The sequence below is a fragment of the Harpia harpyja genome, chromosome 9 (genome assembly GCF_026419915.1).
Source record: "Harpia harpyja isolate bHarHar1 chromosome 9, bHarHar1 primary haplotype, whole genome shotgun sequence".
Classification (NCBI taxonomy): Eukaryota; Metazoa; Chordata; class Aves; order Accipitriformes; family Accipitridae; genus Harpia; species Harpia harpyja.
Window position 1 is genome coordinate 41,688,876 of NC_068948.1, and position 24,681 is coordinate 41,713,556.

General features: G+C 39.3%; 2 protein-coding genes across 9 annotated transcripts in view; both read left to right on the forward strand.

The window, feature by feature from the left end:
• CABIN1 (calcineurin binding protein 1) overlaps nucleotides 1-10,879 on the forward strand; it is a 120,436-nt gene extending 109,557 nt beyond the window's left edge. For 5 of the 7 annotated variants that reach the window (XM_052798162.1, XM_052798166.1, XM_052798165.1 and 2 more), the window contains 3 exons: nucleotides 6,791-6,955; nucleotides 8,765-8,991; nucleotides 9,487-10,879. In XM_052798162.1, coding sequence (XP_052654122.1) covers nucleotides 6,791-6,955; nucleotides 8,765-8,991; nucleotides 9,487-9,630 — 536 coding nt within the window. In that variant the 3' untranslated portion in view covers nucleotides 9,631-10,879. Of the gene's footprint in view, nucleotides 1-5,257; nucleotides 5,428-6,790; nucleotides 6,956-8,764; nucleotides 8,992-9,486 lie in introns of those variants that run through there. The other 2 variants (XM_052798167.1, XM_052798168.1) reach the window with 2 other exon arrangements.
• An 8,181-nt stretch (nucleotides 10,880-19,060) lies between these two features.
• LOC128146166 (T-box-containing protein TBX6L) overlaps nucleotides 19,061-24,681 on the forward strand; it is a 28,347-nt gene continuing 22,726 nt past the window's right edge. For both annotated transcript variants that reach the window (XM_052797332.1, XM_052797333.1), the window contains exons 1-3: nucleotides 19,061-19,146; nucleotides 19,855-19,975; nucleotides 22,003-22,198. The gene's annotated coding sequence lies outside the window, so the exon portion shown is untranslated. The remainder of the gene's footprint in view (nucleotides 19,147-19,854; nucleotides 19,976-22,002; nucleotides 22,199-24,681) is intronic.

Genomic DNA, 24,681 nt, shown 5'->3' on the forward strand with positions numbered 1-24,681 from the left:
TTCTGATCTTTGCTCCTCAGATTTTTCAAGTTTTACTTATTCAATCCAATGCTGTGCAGAAAATCCTTTGAAAATAAAACTGTCATTGTTTTTATGTACCCGTGTTAGATCAGTAAGAACAGGACAGGAGCGGCAGCTTCCCAGCTGTGGCCTGTGAGGTGATGTTACATAGCCAGGGGTTGGTGCGGTCTGGGCAGGTTTGTGGTCCAAGAGGCTTTCTAACCCCTGTACCCTTAGATCCCCCCTGAAAATCCTGGGGAGTCACTGATCTATGGATATGTTACACTAATGGAACACATTTTCTGGAGACCTTTTGTAAAAGAACATGGTAATGATACTATATTGGTACAATATGTTTCAGTTTCACTGGTTTTAGATTACTGCCAGCAGCATAAAATTTACATATATTCCTGCACAAATGAAGACTGGAGAGAGATCTAGTTGTAAGCCTACTGCACAGGTATTACATTACCTACAAACTTCTTAGAAAATTGTGGGGTGTCATTATATTCTTTTAAGAGGTTTTTCTAACAGCTGCTTTTGCTAATTTGCATTGTGCTTAGCTGGCTGTCAGGCCAAAGAAGGATGAAATACAGAGAAGGAAAGGCTTTACGGCTTTCATTAGATAACAAGTACATAAAATTCAGAAGCAGTAGACTGCAAATGAGTGACTGTTACTATCCACAGGTACTACTATGATGCTCTCCAAATGATGCGTGCTTGCTGAGTCAGATATTAAAACACAAATATCAATTAGCTGTATTTTTATAATGCCATTTGAAAGCTCATATAGTTGAATATCAAACTGTTGTCTTTTTGATCTACGCCCATACGTTTTTTTTAATTGAAGTTTTGTTTTGTTCTGGTTTGTTTTGTTTTAAAAAGAGGGAGAGAAAGTTAGTATTGAACTTCAGGGCTTTTCTTTACCAACACGCATGCCAGCTTTCTGCACCTCTAGGAAACTTGGTAGTGGCAGGAAGTGTTTTTGGACATGGGAACTCTACTGTCTCTGCCATTAGACTGGGCCAGGGACTATTTCTATGAAGCACTTTCAGAGCAGCCACCTGTTCTAAGTTTTAATCACATTAATGTTGTGCTGTGACAGCTGACCTCAACATTAGGAAGCATTTTGGGGTATGTCTCATATAATTGTACAGTAGACTCTCTGTTCAGGACCCTAGCGATAAATATAGCAGTATGCCGTGCTATTACAGTGCGAACTTCTGTTCACCAGGCTGCTTGAATTTTTTGCATTTCGGGGGGCAATAGAACTTGTGTTCTGCAGCTTTTCGCCTCCAAAATTACTCTGACGCTTAATTTTTAACACATGGCTTTGTATGTCAGCTTTGAATGTAATTTCCTGAATTTGGCATTTCAAGTCAAATACTTATTTCTACAGCTATGACTTAGTAGTGGTTTTTTAGAAATAAATTTCATGGCAGGGTATTTGGAATGAATTTAGAGAAAGAAAATTGTGTAAGGAAAGGCTGCCAAGTATACCTACTGCATCCTGTGGTGAACCAAGTAGTCTTACTGCCTGCTGTGGTGTAGTACCTCATGGCAGATACAGTTTGAGGGCTGATGCCCCCATTATTTCTGTAAGTCAGCATCCTTAACCAAACTGTGTTCAGCTGAACCAACCTGTGTTCCAGTGCAGTCTTTCCGTTGACTTAGTAGCACAGTATATGAGGAAACTCTGAGCTTCTTCAAATTCAAGCTTTCCATGGCCTTTGCAACTGCTGTATGGGGAAAAAAGCTGTATTATTTCCCAGCACACTGGAGGGTGAGGCAGATGGAATACAGAAAAGTAATTGTTTTCACATTAGCACTGTTCTTTGGAAATGTGGTAAGATACTTACTCCATTGTGCCAGGGAGCGAAGGATCAGACCCATTTCCATCACCATGAAAAAAAAAGTCTACCTTGTATGGTAAACGAGTAACAGTCAGTTCTGTGAACAATTGCATGTGCTGTGGGTGGCCATTAAAATACAAAGTAAACCAGTTGTTACTGGGACTAGTAAAATAAGTATTTCCTAGTGTCTGTAGGCACACGGGATTCAGTCCTTACTCTTTTTGGAGTGGTTGGAAGGCAAGGTAGTACAGACTTGCTAAATCATAGTAATGTATTTTCAGGTGTTTTGTCTTGACACACAGAACTGCTGGGAAGGTGTTTTGCAGAGGGATGAAGGCAAGTGGTGGAAGTGCTTTATTTAATCACTTGAGGCTGTTGTCTGTTCATTTCTCCAAGCATTTGCTTTTGAAATCATGTTAGTATGCTGTCCTGGAGTTCAAAGCTCAGCTCCTTCCTTTTTCCTATAATGAAACGATGTTTTGTGCATGCACTGTAAGTTGCTTGTATCCTTTAACATATCTGTGCTATAATACTTCAAACTGCTTCCGTCAGAAACTGGAAAACGTTTTTTTCCAGGTGCTAGTCACATTTTCTGGGCTTGTCTTTCAGTTGTCATGTAGTAGGCTTAGTGCATGACTAAAGGATTTTTTGAAATTCCACATAAAATGTTTTATAACACTGTAATGTTAATGTCTCTCATACCTGACAGCCTGATGAAATCAAATGATTAAGTGTACAGTGCAGTGCAGAGAAACCAGAGCAGCTGTTTACTGGTTACAGTACTACTGCTTTTAAACTTTCTCCACATCTGCAAGTTGCCAAGTGAATATTTTTTACGGTGTTATTTTTGAGTTTATACACATCAGAATAGCAAAGTAAATTGTCTCAGTACAAAAACGGTTGCAGGAGTTGTATAATCTGTATGTTTATAGTGTGTGGATATATGTATATAGTGTATTCTCTGTATAAAGAGAGACTGAGAGCGAGAATATTAACTGTGATGAAGTCATGAACCCAGGCGCCCGCTATAGGCATCTGCAAACACTGGTTACCCTGGCAACAAGTGGAAAGAGGTTGGAGAGGAAAGCTGGAGTAGGTTGTTGCATTGAATTGTTTTCAGCTTGTTTCTTCCTCACTAAAGCAGGGAGATGTTGAAAGGTATGATGTCCCTCTTTCTATGTGTATACTATTTTATATGTATTTAGACAGTTGTTGGGAAAGGGAAGGCTAAAAAAAAATACTTGTAATTCAGCTCGATTGGAGATGAACTTTTCAATATAAATAATAATATGCATTGCAAATCTGTGTTTTTTTCTATGTGCTTAATTTTTGTGTGTTGTGTTGTGGGGTGAGAGTGCTAAATGGATCTCCAGAGTACAGTACCTGTCCCGTCTTCAGCCTGGAGAGAAGTGACTATTGCATATTATGTCTTCAGAAACTGATTTTATTTTAAACTGGGTTTGTAGAGCTAATGTTTGAGAACCTGCCAGGACAGTACAAGTACTGGGTATTACCAAAAGATTTGTTAACTGATATTAAAGCTGAGCTTCTGAACACCTTCAGAATGTGCTGTACTTACATTCTTGTGCTCTTGCACTTGTGCAGAATATTGTGGCTCGTGAGTTAGTGGAGTCTTTACCTCCCTGGGGAAAGTTTTTATTAGAAAAACTAGGACATCATGTTCAGGGCTATAACAGCACCTTCCACAAGACAAATATCAAGATATTCTCTTCAGAAATCTGTTTTAGACAAATAATAGGAGATCCAACTGTGTGTTTCTTCTTTATTATCCTTCTCTCTTTTGCCCTTTTTGTCTGTAATGAAAAAAAGATGTAAATATCTGTGCACTATATTAAAGTATAAATAGTATAAATTATGATATGTACACCTGAAACAAACAATTCTTGTCATTTTCAAGAATTCTTAAAAATATGTTTACTAACTTTATTTTCAACTTAGAAATAATGCCACTCAAGTGACTGTTACAAAAAAAAAAAAAAATTAAAAATTGCACAGTCCTAAAAGAATATATTGTATGACCCAGTCAGGGGATAGAATTCAGTCACTGTGTATTTAACACCTCTGACAGCAAGGGATTGATTAACAGACAGCGGTTCTTGATTTCTCATGTACTGAAAGACGCAGCCTAATGGAATATTAACAAGTGTTGTTTCCAGAAGTGCAGTGATAGAAATAACATGCTTAGTGTGCCAGACTCCTGCCCTTTCATTTCCATTCACTTCTACGTGAAAAAGGGCTGACACATAATTTTATTCAAATTAAATCTAATTTTACTACACTATAAAACTGGATCTTCAAAACTTAACAAAAACAAATATGACATGGAAGATGGAGATGCATATGAGTATGCTGATTGCTCATAAAAGAACATAGACTGATACCAGTGTTTGTAGCATCTTCCTAGAAATAGGCTGCTCAAAAGAGCTTTTGTCAGTGGGGCATATTTTAGTTAAAATAAAGCACAGCAAATCATCTTAAGCAATGATATATCTTATAATTAAACAAGGATTGTAATCAGCATAAGAGGTAGAGTTTTGTCATTAAACAATAATGCAAATCAGAGCTCTTATTCTGAATGGTGAACTAATAAGTCCCTAATGTAATTTAGCAGTTGAGTATATACAAAACTGTTCTCAGTTAGCAGTATAGTTGAGGTTGTAGGATTTGCAGTTTATTTGTATATAGTATTGTATCTGCTAAATTTATTAATGTTTTGTATTCTTGATCAGTAAGTGGATAAGAAAGATTCTGTTAGTACTTACCCTAGATACTTAAGACTGTGATTCTGGAGTGTTGGAGTAAATGAAAAAGGAGTTGACTTTTTAGCTGTCTTGTAGGGTGATCTTCTGAAATCATCATTTTCATCTTGCTTTTCCTCAAATGTTGATGTAATGTTTCTTCCTATCTTTTGATCAAGTGTCTTGTAGCCATTTCAGTGTGGGAGTCTTCTGGGTTTAGACTACAGCTTATCGTCAGACGCTAGCAGTGTAATGGGATATGTGTATATTGGCTTCAGGCCACGTTAGGGCTGATTCTTCTTCATACAGTCTCTTGTACTTTGTCAGCATGTTGTTAAATCATACATGTGTCTGGTATAAAGGGCAGGCAGATACACAAAATGATTCTTCAGCTATCCTCTGCTTCTTAAACAGGGAAACAAGGAATTACGATTTTCCTAGTCAAGATTCCTGTAGTTAAGTACTTCCTTCTGTGTTGTTTTTAAGCTGATTTGGTCTATTAATACAATACGTGTATAGATGCAAGTATTGTTTTCCTATTTCCAATGCTGTATTTTGAAGTATCCATAGAGAAATGTGCAAGAGAGTGCTGAGAATGAGAACTACATTCTTCTGCATTAGACCTTTCCATTTTGTGCTTGATAGTGAGTGGAACATCACAGAACAGAAGCTGCCTGTGATTTGTGCTGTAGTGCGTGACCTTTCCTTTTTGGGAACTATTGGAGAATTCTCTACAAGCAAACTCATTTATCCTAAGGCTTATATTGGCTATCAGCTACAAGTTTAGATGATGGGTTCTTTTCTTTACCAATGAAAATTAGTGGATGAAAGAACTTACAGCCTGCTTTGGTAAGCCTTTTTTTGTACAAATTATTCAAGAACCCTAGAAAATCTGATTCATTTAAAAAGTTGCATCTTTCAGACTGCATTGATCTGAGTTTTACCAAGCTGTCAAGCTGTAATGTTGTCTTAAGCGTTTTCTGCAAGGGGAACTCTTGTACAGGAGAATATTACCATGGTAAATTCCAAGTTCTTATCTACACTGATGAAGATGGAGAAGTGTTTTCAACACTTGAGGGGGTGGGAGTATTTTTCCAATGAAAAAAAGCTGAAATATATATTCCTTTTTAAGACATCACACTGTGAAAATCCTAAATTAATTTAGAGCATGGACATACAAAGAATTTCAGAGCAAGTTAGACTGAATTATATGTTGCATCTGCTGGTCTGTGATAGCTACTCGTGCACACCTTAGCCTGTGTAAATATAAGGTGGTTCAAATTAGACTAGACAGCTCTTTGTTTTTTGAAGGGTATCTTCATTTTTATCAGAGAATAAGAGCTTGTTTGTGTGTCCATAGCCTTGAAAGGCTTGCTGCTGTTTCAGTCTGCCCTTCCCAGAAAGGGCACCAGTAGCTCTCAGTAGTTCAGTGAAAATTACTCCTGTTATGTACAACATGCAGCTCAGTGTGTACGAAAACTGGTTTAACACTGCATTAATTTAAAAGCAGATACAGCTTGTACGTAATAAAGAGATTGTACACACACATATGTGGATTCTGAGTTATAAGCATCCCAAGTTCCGGAATAGCAGAAGGTGGGAATTTTAGACTAATGTATTTATAGAGGTACCGTGGACATACCAGTGAAAAGTGGGCATTTAGTATAACTTGATATTGGTTTCATAAAAACCAGATTTGGCCCTGTTACTGGATGTTCCCAGTAATTAATCTTACTTACCAGTAAGCTGCACTTCAGCGTAGCCTGTACCTGTGGTTGCAGATCAGAGAGGCACCCACTGATCACAGCTGGCTCATCATTAAGGGTGATGGATTTTGCTCTGCATGTGTGGCAGGTGTTTCAACCCTCACATCTCCAAAAGAGAATGGTCAGTTGCATGTGTATAACAAAATGTCATAAACAAGATTTTTTTTCTTTCGCTTTTTAAATGACACTTACTTTTTCTTAAGAGTTTGAATTGATGGCACCAAGTATGAAAAAGTTGGTGTTGTCATCTTAGCTTGCCAGTATTTAATTTCATTCAGTCACGTTGTGGTTTAGAAATTAGAGCAAGGGTTAAAAAAAAATTTCTACCTGTTGGTTGGACAGCAAAAGGATTGAGGCTTAGGAGAGAGATCAGGATGTTTCTTAATCTGTGAATTATATTTCATTACTAAAGAGGAAGAAGAGCTTGAAGTGCCTTTGGAGGGGCTTGGATTTCAGCAACAGGAGTCACGGCTTTGTCAGCAGATGAAAATGGCTACTGTTGCACCATCACCAGAGCCTGTTTGCTGGCAAGTGGAATCAGTGACCAGCACAAATTCGGGACATGTTTGTACCCAAGGTATGAGCTTTCTATGCTTCGAAGAATTCTGTAAACGGGTGGTTAGCTGTGGATCAGTCCGTAGGGATTGCTTGATTGGATAGTTGTGATTCATATTCCTCAGTTTCTCTGCCTGCCTTCCAGTCAAGTATTCCAGAGTTTAGAGGCATTCCTGGCAATGTCCCAGCTTCCTGGGAAAGTGCCTTGTCGTCCCTTAATGGTTATTCTTTTTGGTGCATGACTCACATGCTAAATACCACGGCAGGAAAGCCAAATAAAAAAAACCTCCCAGTGCCAGACTATCATGCTATATAGTTTGTGCATCCTTTAAAGCAGAATTTTTCTTTTAATTGAAATCTTACACGGGGCAATATGACAACGCTTTGGATTACACTATTGCAATATTTAGCAGAAGGAGATGATTTTTCACAAAACCTGACTCAGTCTGAGTAAACATAAAAAACAGCATTACAGCAGTTAATGCTTTCTATCCCTCCTCTGCCCCCTTCCCAGGAGAAGTAGGAGTTGGTGTTTTAATTGAAAAATGTAAAACTTGGTATTTCAGATGGGCATAATCTAGATATTCATGTTTGGGCTATCTTGTTTTTCCTTATTTGTGAGAGGTAGATTATCCTGCATCTGATGACTGCATCATTTCTGGTACTCTAGTCTGAAATGATTGGCTGCCCATAGAGACGGGTCACTGACCTTGATGGAAAGCTGTGCCTCATCTGTTGTGGCAGTTCTTACATTCTTGTGTACAGTTGAGAACATACAATTCAATTTTACATCCCTTTAGTAGTTAGTTCTACTGCTGGTTGTTTTTCAGGGTAGCATCAGGAAGCTGGCATTTTATTTTGCTGTGTTTAAGTGGCCGTGTCAGTTCCAGAAATCTGCAAGAGATGGATTTGACAAGACTGAATCTGAAAAAATGTATATGAACACCTGTCATTATTATCAGTCTGAGATTAGACTCTGGCGTTTTCATTCATATAACTTTAAAAAAAAATAGTTTTGACTCCATATGAAGCAGCATTATTAGTAAGAAACCAAGAAATCTTTTAACAAATTCTCAGTTTTTAATGTGCAAGCATTGTCTTCTACTGGTTATTGTTGCGTATATATTATTTTGTAATGTGATTATGCCTCGGAAAGGGTGGGATCCCTCTTTACTTCTTGAGATGAGCCCTGTCTGAGCAAGTTTGTATTGTAAAGACCACAAGCTGAGACACTTGGGAAGTATGTGGAAATAATGCTAACTAGTGTGGGAGACAGTGGCATGAGCACACCAAGGAGGTTTTTATGGCAAGATTTGAAGAGAGTAATGAGGAAATTTTGACGGGTGTTACCATATATTTTTCTCAAATTCTTGAGGAGTTGCTATCTCAATAATTAAAGAGGTAGCACTATGGTGGAAGAAATTAAGACTCGTAAGTGAAGCTAAGTAGCTTTATTTGTTGCATTACAGAATGGAGAGGCAGTTAGAGAATGCAAAGATAAGATGATTGCATCTGAAACAACAAGTAGGAAAATTTGTAGTAGCCTTCTAACTAGATATAGATGGGTCAGTGCTACACTTCCACTTCTCATGCTTGGTCAGATTGAGTTTCTGCTGTCCAGTAAGATTTTTTGAAATTATTACTGGTTTCCAGTTGTCATTATAGAATCTTGAGGCACTTTCTTCTGTTTCTGAGCCTTGATTAAAGCAAGGCTTGAAGAAAGGCCTTTTGAGCCAGCCATATGTCTTAACAATGAACTGTTGGCTCTTCTTTGACATCTGAAATCCTAGATAGCTTCCTAACATGTTTTTTCTTACTATTTTCTGTTTAGCCTCCAGTTCCAAGCCTGAACTCAGCTCCAGTTCACAGACTTTGGGAAGTCAGCAGAACAAGACAGATGGCACCCGAATAAAAACTCGCATTCTGCCCAACATGCCAAAGCTTTTCATACCTTCATCTGTCACCAAATTTCCACCTGAGATCACTGTCACTCCACCCACTCCCACCCTCCTTTCTCCAAAGGGCAGCATTTCAGAAGAGACCAAGCAAAAATTAAAGGTAATAAAAGGGCAACAGTAATTTTTTAGATTATTGTTTTTATCTTAATTCTCCCCTCAATAAAATACTTGTATGAAAGGAGCAACAGTTCCTGTCCCCAGTTCATAACCAGAGATCATATAAGTAGTGGAAGAAGATGCTAGCTGTTATCAGCAGGAGCCATTTTTTAAGGACTGGTGAAATACTGGCCATGGGTGAAATCATAGCTATCTTAGTCCTTATCTGTTTTCTGAGGGAATTAGAAAGAATTACAAAAAAGGGTGAGGGACCTAGTGCAGCCATTGCAGTTCTTAAGTTAGTGAAAGCTACCAGAATATTGTGGGGAAGCCTACTGGTAAATGTTACGTTGTTTCATGTTAGGATGCCATATCTTTTATGGAAGTAAGAGAGCTGTTGAATGTGAAGGAATAGCAACCAGTTGGCTTTTATCCATGTGATCATGGGTTTATCCTGACTATTCAGCAATATATTCTCTCTCTCTCTTTTTGGGATCAGTCTGCTATTTTGTCTGCTCAGTCTGCAGCGAATGTAAAGAAGGAGAGCCTTTGTCAGCCAGCTTTGGAAATCTTAGAGACCTCAAGCCAGGAGTCCTCACTGGAAAGTGATACTGATGAAGATGATGACTACATGGACATATGAATGAATTCTGGCCATCATCAGCACCAACCATATAACCATTCTTCTTGTCGCCAGTGTCTCTGGCAGTTGAAACATCTTCGTTGGCATTACTCTCCATTTAATTGGCATCATTGTGTTCTTCACTTTCATTACCTTTGTTACCACCGCTACCGCTTGTATTGCCTTCAAAATCTTCGCCATTCTCCCCATCATGGTGCTTGACAGAAAGAATGATTGTTTACCAGGCAGTTAATTAATTTGGACCACGCTGTCACCTTTAACTTCAGTAAATACAAGGATGTTTTGAGCTGCAATTCGTATCTCTCTACTGTTCCTGTTTCTTCAAACCAGAGCCTTGGAAGTCACTCCAGTAGCTCTTTTCTATAGCATTTTCTTCCTTTTAGTTGTATTTTTGCATTTTCCCCACTAGTTAAGTTTTTCTCCGAGTAATTCAACAACCTAATGTCTGTCTAGCCATGCCACGATTAGTCCAACAGGTCCTTTTAAGGTGAATGGAGTAGGAGAAATTTGCTGAGCTGGTAGAGGTTTTAAATGCATCAAGAAAGTCTATGGCTTTCTTGTGGGGTGAGAAGGGTGAGCTGAGAGAGTCTGTCAGCTCCTTGGCACTGCTGGGTGCTTTGTTGGAATTTGACTCAGTGACAATAGGCAAAGAACCAGCTTTTCCAGGCAGAGAGCTTGGCCTCCTGTTTGTGCTCATTTCACACCAATGTATGAGGTCCAGCAAAAATTATCTACCTGAATGTTGGCTTAAAGAACTGATCTTTCCGGAATTGTCTTACAGTCCTGTCTCTTCTAATGCCTTGGACAAGCATTTTGAATTGGGGGCTAGATGATATTTTTATGGTGGTATTGAAAAAACGTGAAAGATTTCAATACTGTTTCAGTAATGTCTGTTTTTTACAGAACGACACGAAAAGGTGTTTTTTATCTATCTGCAGAGGGACTGCTCACAGTTATTTATATGAGAAAATAATGGTAACAAAGATCCTTTTTTTCTACTGAATGTTAACTTTGTAAAATAATGAATGCAAACCATGCAAAAAAAATACATCACACACTATATATACACATGTGTGCGCCCACACACATATATATATGTGTACGTACATATATATATGTATGTATATGAAAAAAGAAAATGCATACAGCTTGCAATGTCAGATTTCTTTGTGTTTGGGGGAGGTGGTTTTCTGTAAAATGCAGAGCTTTGTATAAACTTTTGGGTTTTTTCTAATAAAGTTGAAATGTACTGTTGTCTCTGTTCATCTGAGAGGGCAAGGTACCATGGTTCTGGAAAAAATATTGCTCCTCCCTTCCTTTTGTTTCTTGGATAAGAAAGCAGTGGAGGAAGCAGGGTGGTGGGAAGCTTCTTCCTTTTCTGAAGACTGCCAGACCTCTTCAGATGGGTTTGGTCTTGTGTGACCTGGAACCCGGGTCAGCCAGTGTTGCCAAGACTGCCTGCAAAGGGTTGACTTCCCCATTGAGACATGCTCTGAATTCTTTTTCACCTATCTGAATATCTTTGAATGCTGATGAACAACGTAAGGGGGAAGACAACACATGGTGAATGGGATCGCATAGAATATTTGGCTGTACAAGTTGGCATTTGATCCACTGCTACAGTGATCTCTCTCATTCACTGTAAGAATGGTAAATGGACCATGGATAAAAAGAAGCAGCATCAAACTTTGTATTGCAAGTTTATTTTCGTATTCTGGGTTGTTTGTTTTGAGCAAAATATAATTTATAAGCAAGTGAGCATGTCCATTTTGGGCATATTAGCAACTGTTCATGTAACTTGTCCAGTTACTACAAGTGATAGGTGAGCTGGATGCAACTGATGTGGAAAAGATCAGGTAACTAAATGGTAAAAGCAAATGGGTATTTTCAATAGTAATATGTTTTCAGCATTGGCTTTTTAATTTAGTGTAAGTTATTCTAAATATACTGTGTAGCCTACTGTATAGTCACTGACTGGTAATAGGCTAAGGTAGCTTTAGATAATCAGGCATGATCTTTATTTTTTTAGATGGTGGCACAGGAAAAAAGAAATCAGCTGCTTATGAGAAACGGAACACAGCTTGGCAGAAGTAGTTCTGAAAAGGGCTTGTTCACCCAAATAGAATGGACTACATTGGCTTTTTGACTACTATATATTCTTAAATGTATGGCTAACTTTAAGATCGCATTTAAATTCTTAGGTCCGCACTTCTAGCATGGGCTTGATGTATGAAGACAGAGCATTTGATTTTCTTAATTGAATCTGGTCACTGAAAATGGTTGTTTTCCTTTATTATTCTTAAGGATTCCTTGGTATTACGCATTTTGCTTTTTGCCTTTTTTTTTTCCTCCAGAGCTTGCTAAAATGCCTGGTCTTGAGCTTTCTTTTGTCTTCTAGTCCAGCTTTTTGAGGAGGATTTAATTTTTTGCTGGTTAAGGAAAGCTAGAACAGTAAGTAAAACTGTTCCTGTCAGCAAAAAGAGCTGAACTTTTCTGATCTCCTCTAAATTCATTTTAATCTTCAGACTATGCAGCTGTGCAACGTGTTTTGTCCTATATTCAAAACTCTTACCTGTTTTTCCTTTTTTTTTTTTTTTTTTTTTTTTTAAAATCTATGATCTTTTATTCCAAGTATGCTCTCGGGTAGTTCAAGGACTTAAGCTCAAGAAGTTACAGAGACTGAACTACACAGGCTGCCACCTTCAAAACCTGCCCTTCTGCTAATGACTAAGTAGTGTGTTGCTCAGCTGTGGGCCATCTTCCACGATGGGTATTACTGCTGATGTATGCTAAAGGAGCCACTGTTCTTCTATATGTGTGAAATCATCTCTCTGTAAGTACCATTTATGTAGTTCTTTAGTTCAAGGAGCCATATTCTGGAGTGAAGACGCCGAGATCACTGGATGCATTGACATATAGTGTTTGTCTGAAACACCATCCCTAAAGGTACTTGGAGCAAGAACTTCAAATCCTTACAAACAGAAGTATTCACTTAATATGGCAACTTCTGAAACCTGGCAATATAATTTTGTGGAATTTTCAAGACAAAAAAGCATTGTGGTAAAACTGCAGTTAGTTATGCGTTTACTTGAAGTAATTTCTTTGATTTCAGTCTAATCCTAGTTGTAATAGCTTGGAATCCAAGTATAGGCAAGGTCCAGCTTACCAAGTTGCGTATCAGATGTAAACACAACATCTGTCTTCAGGATTTACTGGGTAACCATTGCTTCTGAAATCTCAGTGTCCCCAGGTGTCTTTTCTAATGTGCCAGGCAAATAAATGGCAGCTACTGATAGTGCTTTTGTATTTTTTTGGTTTGGTTTGGTTGTTCCTGTGAAGCTATACGGACAGGAATGTCTGGTGCCTAAAGTAAACTTAAAGGTAAGGTCTGTGACCCAAGTAGGGTCAGGAGGAGGCTTTTACTTTTTTTTTTTTTTTTCTTTTCTTTTTTTCCCCTGCCAGTAATTGATTAAAAAGCAAATTCTTTTTGGCTACTGAAAAGCCAAACTGTTAAGACTTCCAGGCAAATAGCAAAAATTTTTTTGTTCCAAAGCAAATGGAAAAAGAAATTATCTTGAATCAGATGATGAGAGTAATTTGTGGATAGTTGATATACTTTGTGTGCTGTTATTGGGCATTGTTTTTACACATGGTAAGATAACCTTTCACCGATCACCATTGTTAAGGTATATAGTACTGGGATTTGGCTGTGTTTAATACAATTTCATTTCCTGGCTCAAGGATTATATAATCTATGTATAGTTAAGACCATCAAGAATTTCTCTCTCTGAGGCAAGGACTAGTGTTTTACTGAGAATTAATTTTGTTGGGCACAGCTGTCATTAGTGGCTTCTGCCCACTGAAAAATGCTGTTCTTCAAAAGCTAATAATGTTTCATTCCACAACCAAAATATCGAATCAAGGAAGATACCAAGTGTCTTCCTTAATTTTATCATGTACTAGGGTTTGTCAGTTTTTGTCTCTTGGTTCTCGTTGTTTTGCGTTTTTTTATTAGAATGAAGTTTGCTCATGAATAATGATATTAATGTATTTTGCAGCCAAAATAAACACCATATGGTCAGGGAGAAAGGGACCAGGAAAAGATGAGGAAGGCACGGCAGCCGAAGCTGATTAGGAGACAAAATGGACCGAATGGAAACAGAGGGATCAAGTGAGAGTAGACTTAAGTCTTACCATCAAGGGTGGGATCACACCGTTGTTAAATTCAATACTCTGGTTTTGGCAGTGGTGTTGATAATTCAATGAAGGTGAAGAAAGTGTGGTGTATGTAGCTTCTGTGTACAGTGTTACACACCGAGCATAGCTCATTTCTGTTCCTGCAGATGCTTGTCATATTTTTTTAAGGAAAAAGGTGGCAGGGTAATGAGTTGAGATGCTCAGAAAAAGCAGGAGACATAAATTTTGTGATCTCTTACTTAGTCATGTAAAGCTGGGGTGAAGAAGCTTTGTTCTTGCAGTTGAAGGTGATGGTAAGAAATTCAGTGTAGGTGTTGAGTGTTAATTGCCATCTTTCCCTTTCTTCTAGCTGATGACTAGGAATCCACTAATGCTAAGCTTTGAGGCATGCGTCAGGATTTGGGGGGTAACCTTGGGGTACTGTACACAGGCTGTACAAGCCCGCGTTACGCCTTTGTGAGTACTTCCCTCACTGGTGGGACTCGGCTGGCACTGCAGGGCACAGTGCAACAGGTAGCATTGTGAAGGGTAACAGACCAGCACCTGCAGTTTGTTGGCTTCTGGAGGATGACTTAACCTTCACTTGAATGGCTCTTTCACATTAATACTTAGAGACTCCAGGCAAATCTCACCAGAGATTTAAAGACACATCTCTCCTTGGATAGATGGTTTTGTTCCTGCTGCAGTTTATCTAATGAATGTATGAGGATGACACCCCACCAGCAAGTGCTTGTTAGCCGACTCCAGAACCCCTGTTCTGCTGCCTGAAAGCTGTCTTAGAGCTCACTGACCTCTGTGCAGCTTTGTGCACATAATGTGGGGATCTTGCTGCCTGTGGATTTCTTTTGGCCACATCTGACCTTTAAAATAGAGTTGGGCCCTTAGAGACTATATAAGGAGCATGCTTGTTTGTTTGACACACACAGCCCCCCCCCCCATACTACCCACAAGCCATCTATATGAAGCACATGAGCTGTTTGCCATGCCTTCAGGGGTTCAGTGCTTGCAGAGGCTCTGATGCAGGCTCAGGTTGCAACCTTGCAGTGCTCAGATGCGACAGCTCAGTAGCTATGGATGTCAAGGGGCTTTTCTGCATATTATCTGAAAAATATTTTCTATCTTATGGATGGATTTATCCCTAATAAAATGCCATGTATGATTAAGAAAAGGGCATGTGGCAGGTCTGGCTGGAGTGCGATCGAAGGCTGTGAGTGCATCTCTGCCCAAACTTCATCCCCTTGTGTTTTGGGAGCTACTCTGTCTGCTCCGGTAGCGCTAGAGGGGGCCCTAGGACAGAGAAGAACAAGGGAAAAAAGAAGGGGGGGGAGACGGGAAAAAACCATCCCCCACCCCAAACCTTAAAATGGATGACCAGGATCTATCTTTAAACTTCTGAAAGACTAAATTACATTGCTGGTTTTGACCTTACTTACTTCTAAGGGCCTTCTGCTACTGTACCACATGTCTTTTTCATGATACATAGTCTGATTCAAAGCAGAGAGAAAGAATCCTCATAGTCTGTTTACAGGGTTCTGTCCCATGTTCCTGGCCATAGCAAAAAAAAAAACCAAAAAACCCCTCACTTCTTTGCTGTTAATATTGCAACTTAGTACAAAACCAGATCCACTATAGACTTGCTTTTCACACGAAATCTCTTTGCCCCATAACTATGGTGGGGTTTTTTTGTGGGTTTTTTTTTTTTAATTCCCCTATAAAAAGCCTACTGGGTGTTTTCCATTTTCTTCATGTGCAGTGTATTATAATGGACAAGAGAAGAAGTAGCTTTTGACAGTTAATCTTTTGTAAAAGGACTCAAATAATGCTTTCAGCTTCATCAGTGTAAATCTTGATTAATTCAATCCTGGTTCATTGCAGTGGCATGGGGTTTGTAATGGTGGAACTGAGCCCAAGAGTAGGTGATAAACCTGCAACTTGTGGATCTATAAAGTGTTTTTAATATAGTTTCATTAAAATAAAATTCTAATTAGGGATGAAAATGTGTATGCAAATGATGGAAGAAATACGTAGCTTTCAAGCTTGGAAAAAATCTTGTATAACAGCCTCTGTTATCTAAAGTAGCCAGGAGGTAAGATCAAGTCATCTTGCAGAAATACCGATGAAATGGGATAGTGAGATGGCACTGAGGCCACGAACTGACTACAGAATCAGAAAACCAAAGTCACTTCTACCAAGGGGAAAAGTAGAATCACACTTCTGCCTGCATTTAAGATTTATCTGCGCAATTAAATGATTGTGTATACAGCTTGGTACAAAAGCATTCAATTATATAATCCCGGTGGGAGGAACACTTCACAATGTGTCTCTAAGTACATTGTCTTACTGAAGGAAACTGCCTATCTAAAACCAAGTCAATATACATGGTAAAAAGTAGTTTCTGCTTTCAGATTGGACACAGGTATCCCCCTCTCGATTTTTATTTCTCAGCCTGGTTTTTTTTCTCCCTTCTCTTTCAGACACCCTGCAAACAACAGTGAATTCCAGTATAAATGGAATATAAACAAAGTTCATATATGGTATAAGCATATGAGAACCACGTTGGAATGGTATTCATTTAATTTTAGTTAGAGTGATATTATTCTAACTGCAAGTGAAAGGCCATGTAGCAGGCCAAAGGTATTTTAGACATAGTGCTTCCTGTGTGAATGCTTAATTGTTATGTATAACTACAGTTAGCTTAAGAACCTGTCTACATATTCACATTCTTTTCTTTTTACTTCTCTGAGGTGTTTGACAGATATGGAAGGCTGTTCACAAGAAATAATATGCAACCGAGTTTTATTTGCAAATATGCATTGCATGAACTATTATCTAATATAGCACTGAACACATACTGTTCAGTAATAATTAGTGAAAGATGTTGTATGAGCAGAAAAGCTTCATACTTTAGAAATATTTTTTGATTCCTTGTAATGTAAGTCACACCAGAGGTTTAATTTCCTTAAGTTACACTAAAATGTATGAAGAGTCACATTTTCTCTTCTAAATGCATCTCCTTCAATAAGATTGCAATGATCATTTTCTTTTTCCCTTAAGAAATAGCACTAGATCTATTCTCAAAGAATAGCTTAACTTGTTAATTGAGCCGACATATAAAACCACTATGCTATATGAATGTCAGAAAGCAGTAGTTTGAATATGGAAATTTGTCACTTAGGAATGTCTAGACTGTGTATTAGATTTCCATTAAGTTCAAGTGGGTTAGGAAAAAAAAATTAACGTTTAGAAATTCATAGTGGAAGTTACTGAGCTTACAACATCAATTTGCAATGCTATGCCCTCAAGAAATCAATGCAAGTTCAAACAAATAACAGTGCCGCTATGACTTTCCCAATAGACGGCACTGCTGGAAATGCTTCCTATACTTAATAAGTAAATGGGCTTTCCTGGGAACGCAACAAAAGAGTCTGATGTATTGTCTCACAGCTAGTAGTAGTGGTACAAGATGATTTTTCACTTTGGCTTTCTTGAACATAATAACAGCTCAGGATCACACAGTGTAAAGTATTGCTGCAAAAAGAAGTGCGGGAGTTTCTTGCTGATAACCTGGGTCCGGTGATCCCCTTGCTTTGCTAGCATAAAGAAGCCTTTAAATTCTGCCAGTGCAGTTAGAACTAGCCATTGGCATCTAGGCAGTGCTGTCAGTTCACGTTTTAATCGTGAGAAGACAGAGATGTGGGTCTTTCTGTAGAAGCCAAACAAGCCAAGTGCATTTACTGTTACACTCTCGGATGCACTGTGATGCTTTTCATTGTCTCCAAAATCAATCTTCCAATGAACTGAGTAAAGATTCTCCTACAATGGCAAGTTTTACCAGGGCTGTACTTTTCTTTGGAAGTTGTTAGTACAGCGGGTTTTCTCAATGTAAGACGAAAAATGAGAAAGCGGTGCAGGGTTGCTAGAAAGCCTGTAGCCTCAGAGTCATTTTAATCCCATTTAATCATTTCCACTGCCTCCCCATCGGCCGCAAATATGTCCCGGTTCAGCTGGGCTGGCAGGTGCTCAGCCTGGTCTGAGCGCGGCAACCCTCCTCTGCAGGAGCAGAGCAACTCCCCAGGCTTCGCTCCTCCGACATGTGTATTGGCAGCTGTTAAGAGGCAGACACAAGGTCCTTTAACAACTGCACATAATTCAGATGATGGCTCTGGAGATGTTGCCGTCTAAATTAATGAGTTCACTTTTAGACAATTGATAACTCGATTAAAATGTGAGAGAGAGTAAATACTATGTGCTTATATGCACCCCTGCTGCATTTGCTTTTTTGGTAAGGTGAACTTGCAATTTCGGTGAAACTCAGAAATATTTACATTACCATTAAAATGCCCAGTTTGTGTGTACGGTCACATTTCAGTAATGACAACTCAGATACAAAGGCAGCACAGTGTAGCAACTGTTGTGTTATCTGGTACTATGAAGACAAATGGAAAAGTAGCTGTAAAGAATATGAAAATATGGAAATGTTATTTCCAAGTGCAGAGAGTCTGCTGAGGAAGAGGGAGAGCAGAGGAGGACAATGTTTCTTCTCAAATATGTGCTTGATTGAACAAGGTACCCTAATATAAATGACTACTTTTGATTTCAATGAAGGTAGCGAAGGGCGTCATCAGCTTATATTTCACCGTAGCTTACATTGTATACAATTTCTTCAGTGACCTGAAGTATTTCTACAGCTAAAATTTCCATCGAAAACAGATGCTTTAAAATAAATAGACTTAACTTCCTTAGTACTCGCAAACTCAAAAGTTCACAGTTAACCACTGAAAAATGCGGAAGGCCAAAGAAAGGTGGAAGTATCTCGCTGGTAAAAATTTCAGCCCAAATGAAATTTGTGAGAAACTGAGTGACTATAAAGAACAGGCTTGGGTATGGTAGGGTGTGCGAATAAAATTATAAAGTAATGTGAGGTTTTGATAACAAATCAAACAGGAACAAACTATAGTTTTAAAATTGTGCTACATCAATTTGAGAGCAATACTAAGGAAGTCAAAATTCCCCAATTAATTCTCCTGAAATTATGATGGTTATGGCATATAGAGGAACTTTGGAGAGCAACTGGCATTATCTACAGAAGTTCCAGGAAGGGAGATCATAAAATGAAGTTCCGTTTAGTGATACCTGTCTTTGTGTGATCCCTGGGGCAGGGTGTTTATTGGGAATATAATTTTCTTTAACAGCTTTTTTTCTCCCTTCCTCGGTGGTTGATGTTGTTCCAGCAAGGAAGTCCAGGTAGCTTTCAGAACAGTAGCAGCAGAACTGGTGATATTTACTGAATATGATGGACTAGAAGCTGGCTTATTCTTGGTGGGTTCTGTATCTGGGCTTTGTCAATATTCACTTTCCGCACCTATTTCATAATAACACCATTGATTTATTCGTTAAATCATAAGGGTCAAAAGAACTGCATTGTGCATCAGAGCTTTCCCACTACCTGGTGAGTTTTTCAGTTAACCATTTATCTTCCACTTTCTAGCTCCATAAAATGGAAACTTGTCCAAAAAAAAAAAAAAAAAAAAAAAATCCCCACCTCCACCACCCCAAATGGCCACTGAATTTGAAGCGAGAACATTTTTATATATCTCAAGTTGTTTATAATTTTATCTTCTAACCAATTTTAGTTGAAACTGTGGTTTTTTTCGTTTTGAGTGAATGAATATTAATATCCACTAAGAACCACTCCTATAGTTGAATTAAACAAGAGCAATACAGAAAGTCACCTGGATTTTTGTCATGGTGGATAACACAGAGCTTCCCATGAGCAGAATTCTGGAGAAGACTAACAAGTGTCTGCTCATGTAAGTGTAGAACATGCTCAGTATTTTGGAGAGTCCTTAGCTCTGACTGCTGAGAAATTGGGATAATTCAGTGCAGAAAAACCAAGTCTTTTTTCTAACCAAGATTTACTTGGATTTTTCAGTTTTTCCCATTCCTCAGTTGAAATTTCCTGTGTCTTGTAACCATTTAACAATATGTTACTAACCATCCATTATGTCCTGCCTTATTCTCTTTTAGATGAAAGAGCCATGTAAAAAAAGAATTCGCCAACCCCTGTGACTGAATTTGAGCGATAATGTCAATGGAATTAACACATTGCCATTGTTGAATGGTCTCCTGTGGCTATATAAACATCAAGGTAACACATTTCCAAAGCAGAAGCCATCACTACTGCGATACTGTTGTTTTGAGAATATTTCCTTACTGCCAAAATACTAATGTAGATTTAGTATTTTGCCTGGTGGAGGATGATGTTGCGGGGGGGAGGTTGATAAAAAGGTTGATTTTGCTGCTTTTATTTTTGCTGAATTCTGGTTTATTTGCTGAAGAAAATCTATTACATTGTTTGGCTAAACGTGGAATGAGATCACAAGTACGTAGAGGTTTATTTAAGATGACCTCTCATTGGCAAATACATTTAAGTGACAGCTTTCTTAAGGGCCTAATTCCATTTCTGAAGAAGACCTGGAAAAGCTGAAGCAGAACTGCCTTCAGGAAAGCCAGGATTCTTCAGCCTGGGGAGAGTTTGCCCAAGAATAATTGTCTCCCGCACTAGCTTCAGCCATTAGCATAACTTTCATCTCTGCGAACAGAGATAGACTTAGGCTTAAATACCTTTGGTACGTTGCTGAGTAGAATGTTAGTAAGATGCAAGTTTCAGTTTTAACTTTGAGGATGGCAAACAAATTGTGAGGCCAGGCTAGTCAGAAAACTTTTTAACTGTGATGATCCCACTGTAGGCTCATTGTCACTGTCTCACGTAACGCAAGAGAGAAATAACTAATATGAATGTTGCACAGAAACTGTTTGTAATTGCTTGTGTCACAAAACTATTGACAATGGCTGCACTACAGAAGCCAGAGCTGGTCAGTTAGGACATGCAGGTAACAGTAATTATTTCCTGTATTAGGAGTTTCCTGATCCTGGTGCAAGTGGAAAAGAACCTATATTTTTGCAAATATATTTTAATTTATCTTCATGCAAGAAAAAATTCAGGCAGTAAGTGCTAAACCAGAACCTGACATGTTCCCTTCCTAAATACCCCTTGTTATGTGAGTTTTATTTCTCTGCAGTCACCTTTAAACAATGAGTCAATGGGTTTGCTGCATTTCTACTAATCAGAGACCATAACCCAGGTATCAAAAGGTGGGAAGTCAATCTCAAGGTTGACCTCACCAGGCAAAGACAGACATAGCCCTCTCCAGAATCCATGAAATGTACCCACTGCCTCTACCAGAGCTAAATCAGTTCTGGAAAAAAGGACTTCAGTTTGCAAAGCTGAATCTGGCACTTCCATGAACATTAAGGCTGAAACAAAAGAGGGAGGTATTGTCCATCCCGGTTGTTTGTTGCAAGAACAACCCTGGGTTGGATTCCTCAAAGGAGAAGACTTTTCTGCACGGGGAATGTTCTGTTTCTGGACTGCTTTTGGGTCATAAGGGATAGAAAAGAAAGTTGTGATGGAAGGAGGGAGGAGCTGCCTGTGGCAGGAGTTTGTCAGGACACTGAAAATGACTTGGTGAATCATGAACACTGTGCATGAGTTAAATAAACTAAGTGGATGTGGTTTGTGTGAACTGAAGTCCTTTTTTTCTCCCATGAGGGCTGTTTGAAGCTCTCTGAAAGCAGAGAGGAGAACAGCTAGTAAACTTTGTGCTTCAAAATTGCAGAGAACCTGCTTCTTTTATCCATGGATCAATCTTTTGTCAGCCCTAACGCAATGGTTGATGGCTTTAGTGTATCTCCACTGTCACCGAAAGGCACTTCTTGGGAAATGAAGCCCAGTGGCTCAATAACTTGACACCTTTCCTATCACTCTGGCCTAGGCCTAGGAGTGGGGAAGAGGAGTGCTCTACCAGGCTCAGCAGCATTTAGATAGCAGTCACGCCTGCCTTGGGAGTCAGTATCTGGTCTTTTGTAAATTATGATGTGTGGAAATATAGGCTTTTATTTTTGTAAATCCTCAGCGGGGTACGAAAGCTGATGGCAGGACCGCTGAGGCCAACAAGAGGATACCAATGGCAGAAGCATGCACAGCCCATTGTATTTATTTTTATTTCACTGTACCTTACCTTTCATTTTTTCCCTTCTTTCTTTCTACCCTCACTTTTCCATACATTTTTTTCTCCCACCAACCCACTCTCTCTCTTTTTTCTTTTTGGCAAGTACACAGGATCTCCTGAACAAGTAAGAGACAGCTCTTCTGAAGAACAAGAGTTACGGAGCCCTTCTGCACTTCTTCTCTGGGCTTCTTCAGGAAACCTGTCTGCAGATGGCTCACAGCACCAGTGCCAAAACGGGCACCAGCCTTGTGGCAGCTGCAGCTTTGGCCAGTGGCAAATAAGACCAGTGACAATGCCAGGTAGGAGAAAGTCCATCATCTGAGTCAGCTAATATGCTCGTGATTTTATCACCTCAGACTGTAGTAAAGTAGTTGTGTGTGTGTGTGTGTGTGTGTGTGTGTGTATATATATACACACATATATATACACATACTGTGAGACCTAAACATCTAGCAGAAAATCTTGTGGGGAAAACTCAGCATGATTGCTGTGGTTTATTTCTTGTTAATTGACACTAGGTCTCCGTTATCAAAATTCTGAACAAAAGGCAGGCCTAACCACTGCTCAGGGTTGTTGTTGAGGTTCAAACTTGAGCATGAAAGATTATTTCTTTTTGCATTTCACTTGATTTGCACTTTGACTCCCTTCTGGATCATCAGTGTTTGAGCTCTGGAGCCCTCTTAAAAAACTTGGGCAGCTTTGAAATGTATGAGTGTATGGTGTGAGCAAATTATCTCAGAGGAGAGGCAGAGCTACTGTCCCAAGAGATAAATGAGGATTTAGGGAGTGGGTAGAGAGGAAGGCTTTGTGTGTTGTGTTAGCTGTCCAGCATGTTCTGTTGGCAGTTTCACTTTTTTGCTTCTAGTGGAGCACTAGGTAAGTTCCAGTATCAACCCTGAAGTGACACCATTCAGTTCTGCTCTCTCCTGCTGTGCAGACATAATGCTCCCTCCTTGCAACTACTAGCTTCAGGCCTGGACCCTCACTCTGTCTCTCCGATGCTGATTAACATCATACCTTTGGACAATGCCAACTACAAGTGAGAAGCTGTTGAGAAGGCTGGTCCCTCTTTCCCCAGATGCTTCATCCAGATTCTCTAGCTCTTAGGAGTCACTGGAAGAAAGAAACGGTCTCCTTCCAGAGAATTAAGATCACCAGTAAAGCTCTGAAGCAGTGCGATCATGTAAGAGAAGCCTGGACATTACCCCCTGCTTGAATTTGTGTCAAATGTGTAGTGCTGTAATCCACAGTCCATAAGTAAGCCCTGGTTACATTGCACTGGGAAGCAGTCTGTTCATATGCCAGTAGAACATACATTCTTTGTGGTCCCAGAATTCACTCAGTATTCATTTGAGGAGTCATAGGAATAAGACATGAGCAGGTATCTCAGAGCCGCCTTTGCTGCTCATGCAAAGGCAGGATTGTTCTCTGCAATACTGCTGGTTTGTGCAAAAATCATTTAGAAGTCTAATACAGTAACGGCTTGCCTGTTATTCTGTGAACAGGCTGCCCTTGCACAGCCGCTATGTTTTATCCTGGATACTCAAATTGCTTCTCTCTCATTTTCATCCCTACTAATGAAGAGAATTATATCCCTCTGTAGCATATTAATGCCTCTGTCATTTGTATGTTTACACCCTGCAGACATGTTCATTTCTTCTTTGTGCACAGAGCCATCGGTCAGTGAAGCTTTACTTACCAACTCTTCCAGTCTTTTCTGATGTTCAGTTCTTCCAGTCTCCCTCCAGTTCCCCAGTAGCTTTGATAATCAGGTGATAAGAATTACATGTAGTTTTACCAGTTTGTTTTACAGCAGACTAAGAGAAAGAAGCCCTGCCACTTCTCCACTCAGCTATATGCTATTTTCACATATGCATCCTCTGGTTATATTTGGCTGCTGTTGGAAACAAATGCATCACACTTCCTGCAGAAAACCATATGAACTATCTATATTGTAGCCTCCTTAATATTACCATGCTTTTTATAGGTGGATATGGCTGAACATCACTGTCTTCAAAAGAAATGTTTAAGTGATACTAAGCAACTCTTAGGGGAAAACCTGGAGGCGGAAGCGAGGAACTGCAGAAGTCAGCAATTCCTCCCTTGAACAACTAACTCCTTGACAATATGATGCAAAGGGAGGAGAAGTAGTAGTTCCATCCTGGAGAGGAAATACAAGACAAAGAGGTCAGAAAGACATAACGGGGGACCACAAATGGGCTTAGATGTCAAATTTTTGCCTCAGGTTTCCGATAATCTAAACCAGTCCTCTCAAGCTGCTGTCATAACTTCTCCACTCTGTCCTGTAGAGCACAAGCACTCTTTAAATCTGGTAGGCTCCCTCTGGTCTGTGAGTAGTTATTTGAAGATGAAGTAGAATATTAGCAACTTCTCCAAAACCATAGCTGCCTGCAGGGATGCAAGCAGGTTTGATACCATTGTCCAGTCCTCCTGATTGCTTGTGTTGTCTTTGGCTCCAGATCATTTTGCACTTGGTGCACAAATACCAGCCCAGCTTCCATGTAGTGCTGACCAGCTTAGATGCCTGCACCTTACCCTGGAGTGTGATAGCTGCCTTTACATTCCTAGAAGTGATTTTTTTTATGGCCATGACAGCCTATCACAATTCCAGGGGGACATTTTTAATCTTTTTTTCACTCCATCCATCTTCAACTTTGCATGCAACAAAGAAACATCTCTCAATGCAAAATGTGCATAAGCAGGGAGAGAAAGATGGGCAGAAGTTTTGACTCTAACACTGTTAAGTTAGAGTATACACAAT